Consider the following 7,061-nt stretch of genomic DNA (forward strand, 5'->3'; position numbering starts at 1 on the left):
GGTGGGTCAGGTGTGAAGCCAACTGGGGATGGGGATGGGTTTTTTGTTTTTTTTTTTTTTGGAAAAAGGATGGACCCCTGGGTGGGGGTGGGTGGCACGGGCAGTTAGGTGGAGTAGTTGTGGGGTGGGGGCCAAGTCTGTGGATTATTATGGGGAAAATGGATGGGGGGAGGGCACAGCACCTACCGGGGGGGAGGGATGCAGTCAAAGCTTGGGAACCTGAAAATCAAAGGAAACCCTTATTTAGTGAACTGAACACAGTGTGTGGGTGGATTGGGTTGGGGGGGTGGATTTCAAGTAATGCTGGGGTACCAAGCATTAACCTTGCAGCCTATTTAAGAAATTGCACTTTCACAAAACCCACCCACTCGACCCAAAGCAAGCAAGCAACGCAAGCAAAACACATGATGGAACATCATATATCTTCAAAACATAATAACAATGACCCCAGGAAACCCTTATTTAGTGAACTGAACACAGTGTGTGGATGGATTGGGTTGGGGGGGGTGGATTTCAAGTAATGCTGGGTACCAAGTATTAACCTTGCAGCCTATTTAAAAAATTGCACTTTCACAAAACCCACCCACTCCACCCAAAGCAAGCAAGCAAAACACATGATAGCACAACATATATCTTCAAAACATAACAACAATGACCTAGGGTGGGATGGTGGGGTGGGGAACCTGTTAAAACAAGAAACAACCTGCAAGAAAAGCATGCAACACAACAACAATTTCTTCAGCAAGACACAACAACAGTACATCTCCAAGTGTCCCTCCCCACACCCAAATGCATTTCAAAATGCAGGTTTCCCTATTTAAAACCGCCAACTAGGGAGGGAAAGGGGACAACAAAAGGTGCACACAATTGCGCACACACACTAACCCCTCTTCTTCTGGTCCTTCTCCTGCCGCACACTGCTGGTCACAGACGCGCCAGCCAGTCACCCCTGGGCTGAGACACAGACAGGGCGGCCGCACGGGGCACAGGCAGCCGGGGTGGGTCAACGATGGAGGGGCAGAAGTGAGGAGACAACACTATTTGTGTTGCTCAACTCACCCCCAAGCAGAGACAAATAAAATGAAATACTTTAAGAAAAAAACAAAAACTGATGGCAGGGACCAAGTGAGGTCGGTGGTGGTACTGTGTGGCTGCAGCTGTGGGAAGAAGGGATGGATGAAAGAAGGAGAGAGATGAGAGAGAGAGAGAGAGAGAGAGAGAGAGAGAGAGAGAGAGAGAGAGAGAGAGAGCGCAGCATGGAGGGTGGTGGGTGGAGGTGTGATGTAGCAGGGAGGGGGGATTCAGGGGGGACAGCAGCAGCAGGCCCAAGAAGAAGAGACCGGGGTGTGTGTGGGGGGGAATCAATGTAGCAAGGGGGGTGGGGTGTTAGGAGGCAGGGGGCAGCAGTCCCAAGGAGAGACCAGAGGGTGTGGGGGGGGGAATCAATGTAGCAAGGGGGGTGGGGTGTAAGGAGGCAGGGGGCAGCAGTCCCAAGAAGAAGAGACCAGAGGGGGGAGTGTGGGGTATCAATGTAGCAAGGGTGGGGTGTTAGGAGGCAGGGGGCAGCAGTCCCAAGGAGAAACCAGAGGGGGGGGGGTGGAGTGGGGGGTATTGATGCAGCAGGGGGGTCTTGGGAGGAAGGGGAGGGGGCAGCAACAAACAGCAAAGAACAAACAAATGGGAAAAAATCTCAGGAACAGAAGACCACAATGAATAAAATAATTAACTGGTAATAATCAGCAGCAACAGAATCCTTAGAAGAAAAGCCCAACTCGGGCAGGCGGCAACAGCAGGGAGTGTGGGTGGGTGAGTGTGGGTGGGGAATCTGGATGGGAGGGGGAGGGCAGGAGCAGAGGGGGCAGCAGGAGCAGCAGGCCCAGTCAATGGACACACAAATTAATTAATAATTCAACCAAAGCAGAAAATATATAAATTAACAGCAGCAGCAGAAGCAAATCCAAAAACAAAGCACAAATAATGAAACAGCAATAAATGAAAACAATGCAGATGGATGTGGGTGGGGGAGAGGAAGCCAAATGCTAAAGGAGGAATGAAAAAAAATGGAGGGTGAGGAAAGGAGGACAACAGAAGAAAAACAACAGGAATATGGGGAAAGTTAAGAAAAAAGTAAAGTAAGTAAAGTAACAGAGAAGACACAGGGCAGATGGACAAAAGAAAGAGCACAGCACAAGTGGTACACACTAAGGACACACAGTCAAGGGACTCACACAGACACCAGCAGCAAACGAAGCAAGGGTCTCAGATGATGATCCCACAACTGCAGCCAAAGAGAATTTTCCAGGCAAGAGGCTTGGTTTAAATAGGTTTGAAACTCCCTCCTTTGGGAGCCCCCACCTTTGCACTCCCCCCCCCCCAGCCAACAGGGTGCCAGCTCTCAACAGTGCAACAGCCAACAGCCTACCAGAGCGCAAGACTCATTCTGGCCAATCAAAGGATCAATGGCGCAGCCAATGCAATGCCTGAAAAATAGCCTCACAAAATGGATGCCAGGAGCAAAAGTTGAAAGAAGGAGCCGCAAAATGGAGGACACACTATTCAATTACTACAGACCCTATAGAGCCCTATCGGATTGAACCGGTCCGGATTCGGTTCAAATTCGAATGGGTTCGGATTCGGAAGAGCCCGGTCTGGTTCAAATTCGAACCATTGAACCGGGCTGGTTCAAATTCGAACCAGTTTGCACATCCCTACCTTAAAAGTGCCCAAACCGCAGCTTGAACAGAGGTAGATAGCGGCCTGAAGAGGATTTGAAATAACAAATCAAGTTGCCTCCAGGGCAATTTGGAGAGACCATATTATGCCTGTTTTGAAACAGCTGTACTGTCTGCCGATACATTTCTGGGTGAAATACAAAGTGCTGGTTATTACCTTTAAAGCCCTGAACGGCTTAGGTCCAGGTTACCTTAGAGCAGGCCTGCTCAACTTAGGACCCACAGCTGTTTGGGGACTACAACTCCCATAATCCCCAGCCACAGTGGCCAATAGTCAGGGATTATGGGAGTTGTAGGCCAGCAGGAGGGCCGAAGTTGAGCAGCCCTGCCTTAGAGAGCGCCTTCTTCGGTCTGATCCCCACCTCATGCTAAGATCATCTGGGGAGGTCCGGCTCTGGTTGCCACCGACTCGTCTGGTGGCGACTCAGAGGCGGGCCTTCTCTGTAGCCGCTCCTGGACTGTGGAATGCACTGCGTGCAGAAATCCGTAATTTGAATTCTTTATTGGCATTTAGGAGAGCCCTAAAGACCTTCCTGTTCAGCCTGGCCTTCCAGGGTTTTTAAATTGTTTTAAAGGGCTCTTAACGTATTGGGTTTTTTAAATAAGGTTTTGAATTGTTTTATTTTTTAGCTGGTTTATTGTATTTGAAATTTTTTTGGGTTTGATCATTGATTGATTTTACCTGTTTTGTGGTATTTGTAATACCACAAATAGCCCTGAGCTATTCTGTAAGGGCTAGAAATCGAACAAATTAACAATAAATAAATAAATAATAAATAACAGGGATGTTTCAGCTGGCAGAATTGGGAAGGGGTAGGCAACTGGTTTGGCATTTTGTGGGGGAAAGCATGAATTCTCCCCTTTGCTAAGCAGGGTCTACACTAGTTTGAATTTGAAAGGGAGACTACATGTCTGAGCACTGGAAAAAATATTCCTCTTAAAGTGATGGGGCCAGTCTGGGAAGAGCACCTGTGTGCTTGCATACAGAAGGTCCCAGGTAGGGCTGGGAAAGACTCCTGCCTGAAACCTTGGAGAAGCCACTGCCAGTCTGTGTGTAGAGACAATACTGAGCTAGAGGAACCAACAGTCTGACTTGGTATAAAGCACCTTCCTATGTTCCTAATACACTGGCCTCTTGGCCTCCCATCTGATTGTTTCTATTCCTATTTGATAGGAAATTCATGCAAGATTTCAGCCCAGAGGCCAGAGAACTGACTGAGAAGGAGGTCACGAGCCTCTTGGAAGCAGTTGACTTTGATGGAGATGGCAAAATTGGATTCGACGGTAAGGAAGCTTTGATATAATGTCTGGCAGAAGTCCCTTCATTTCTAAGAGAGGCAGCTGTGTTTTGGACTTCCTAGTTTAGAGAAAGGGTTGCAAAGAGGACACAACTGAGGCTGCTAACAGGATGCCTGGTGTGGAGAAAGTGGATAGAAATTGTGATCAGGAAAGTGATCATGCACCTTGGTTTTTGGTTTGGGTGTGAATATGGTCACCATGGTGACCATATTCACACCCAAACCAAAAACCAAGTTGCATAGGAATATCATAAGAGTCCAGCTGGATCAGGCCCCAAGCCCTTCTAGTCCAGCATCCTCTTTCACACAGTGGCCCAGCACCAGATGCCTCTGGGGAGCCCACAGAAAAGAGGTGAGGGTGTGCCCTCTCTCCAGCTATTGCTCCCCCACAACTGGTATTCTGAGGCTGGAGGTGGACTAAAGCAATCAGACTAGTAGCCATTGATAGACCTGTCCTCCATGAATTTCTCCAAGCGTTTTTGAAGCCAGCTAAAGCTTGTTTTACTAGGCTCAAGATAATGAAATCTGAATTGTTTTGCTTTTCTTATTCCCCTCTAGAGTTCAAGGTCTTCGCTAAAATATAGTGATCCAGAGGAAGATCAAGTTAATTGTACTGTAAAACTCTCTTTCTTATTGCAAGTCAACTATATGTATTTATACATTAACAGTTGCCAATATATTGTTCCTTACCATTAGAGAACTATGTTAACTCACACACTGCGCTCTTTGATCTTTATTATTGTCTGGTGTCGTAATTAAACAACTCTGCCTCAGGGACAACATGAACCTAAGGAGAAGAACCTTGAACTGTCTGTTTCATTTTGCAGTAGGTGCTATTAGAAATAATCAATAAATGTGGGAATTCAATGAGATCTCTGGATACTTTACCTTCAAGAGTTAACTGACACCAATCTTCTCTCCAGCCAAGTTGTATGTAATGAGAAAGGAAAAGGAAGAAAAAATCACATTGATTTTTGTTTAATGAGATTATGTAAACTGGTCTTGGCCTTAATTAACCAGCTTCATAAAATGCCTTGCTATCGTCAAACTGGTGGAAAGGTTTCATTCATACATATAAAGTCACTTCATCATCCATCAATTTCTGTGCTCATTCTTTAGTCATGAAACTTCTATTCTTCCATTCTTTCTTTCTTTTTAACATGATGCATGAATATTTGATAATCACAACCATGCTGGCTTTGTCGAGCTTTTAACATTTTAGTTTTACCTATTGAGGCCAGTAATGGTTTTTCTTCCCTGCCTTTCTGCCCCAAAATATTACACAAAGCCACTTACACAGCCCATAAAGAAGTACACAGTAGCAGCAACAACGTTATTTATATACTGCTTTTCAATTAAAAATAGATTGGTAACAGAATCATGATTTTTGACCATTGTTTCTGATTTTGTTATCCACATATTTTGCATGTTTCAGACACTATATAATATTTAAGGGTTTTGTAAAAATATGGCCTTATAGCAGATGTTCTCTTTCCAGTGGGTATATAAACTTGAAAATTGGCTACAGTCATTGAAGAAGTGGTTACATGCCTGATTCCATTATCCCTGGAATTATTAATAACAACAATAAAAACAACAACAACAACTTTATTTGTTAGCCACACCATAACAAATTGTTATCTAGGTGGCTCAGAACACAGCCTTAAAACACATAAAACACATGAAATCACAACACACACACACACACAAAATACAGTACAAAACTTTTTAAAAAACTTTTTAAATGTCAGTTTTAAAATCAGATTTAAAAATCAAATTGAAAAGGCTCGAGTTAACATGAGGACACACACTCCAGTTACAGAGTGGGTAGCAGAGGATGGTTTAGTTATTGCAGCTATTTAGAGAAAACACATGGGGATCCTTGTATAACTACACTTAGATAGGAAAGACCCTTATCTAATCTAAAGGACTACATAGGTAAGGAGAGAGAGAGATGTTTCCATCTGCTCTCTAGGAGTAAAGGGAGGATTGTGACTCAGCACAGGAAGCGCCGGAGAGTCAGATCAGGGGTCATAGAGTAGAGACAGGTAGAACAGTCAGGGAGACCCTTACGCACTATGTCTACTCCCAATAAACCTAGTGGTCATTAGGATAGTTGGTGCAAAAGATCAATGCACTGGAACTCCATTTCCAATAAAATCTCAGATCCTGCATGACTGCACACTAGGGTTGTGCAATTCAGATTTTTGGTGTTTCGATTTGGATCTGAACCGAAACACCCCTGTTCTGTTTTGTATCCGAATATGGCCCATCCGAATCACCCCTGATTCGATTCGGATCTGAATTAACCTGAATCCGAATCTGAATTGATTTGGATTAAAAATGGGTCCCAGGGGCAAAATAGTGGGGTGGGGTGCTAGTGCCCAATGGGTGGAGGCTACCACACAAATTTCAGGGACATTGGGCAAAGGGCTGATTTTTGATGAATTTTTGAAGTTTTAGTGTCTTTGGGGCAGATCGGGGGCAGAAAGTCGGATCTGGGCCAAAAGAGTGGGGTGGGATGGTAGTGCCTAATGGGTGGAGGCTACCACCCCAATTGCAGAGTGATTGGGGCAGAGGGCTGATTTTTGGTGAATTTCTGAAGTTTACGCGTTTTTAAGGTTTTCCCCCATTAGGTATAATGGAGGATGTATTGCTTCAGGTCGGGGGGGGGAAGGGGTGGCCTAGAGCTGTGTGGGGTTGGTGGTAGTGCCGGGTAGGGGCAAGGAAGCTATCTGAATTTTTTCAAAGGATCTGGGCAAAGGGCTGATTTTTGGTGAATTTCTGAAGTTTACGCGTCTTTTAGGTTTTTCCTCATAAGGTGTAATGGAGTGTAGATTCTATGATAGCAGATGAGAGTGGATTCATTGTGTGTCATTGAAAATCTCATTTGCTATCACAGAATCCACACTCAGAACACCTCAGAAGCAACAAAACTCCAACAAATGAAATCACCAAAAATCAGCCCTCTGCCCAAATCCTTTGAAAAAATTCAGGTAGCTTCCTTGCCCCTACCCTGCACCACCACCAA

General features: G+C 45.1%; 1 protein-coding gene across 5 annotated transcripts in view; it reads left to right on the forward strand.

The window, feature by feature from the left end:
- Window positions 1-4,766, forward strand: part of LOC128336844 (parvalbumin beta-like) — a 20,685-nt gene extending 15,919 nt beyond the window's left edge. For all 5 annotated transcript variants that reach the window (XM_053277133.1, XM_053277132.1, XM_053277134.1 and 2 more), the window contains 2 exons: window positions 3,907-4,016; window positions 4,589-4,766. In XM_053277133.1, coding sequence (XP_053133108.1) covers window positions 3,907-4,016; window positions 4,589-4,614 — 136 coding nt within the window. In that variant the 3' untranslated portion in view covers window positions 4,615-4,766. The remainder of the gene's footprint in view (window positions 1-3,906; window positions 4,017-4,588) is intronic.
- The last annotated feature ends 2,295 nt before the right edge of the window (window positions 4,767-7,061 follow it).

This window comes from Hemicordylus capensis, chromosome 13, assembly GCF_027244095.1.
Source record: "Hemicordylus capensis ecotype Gifberg chromosome 13, rHemCap1.1.pri, whole genome shotgun sequence".
Taxonomy (NCBI): domain Eukaryota; kingdom Metazoa; phylum Chordata; class Lepidosauria; order Squamata; family Cordylidae; genus Hemicordylus; species Hemicordylus capensis.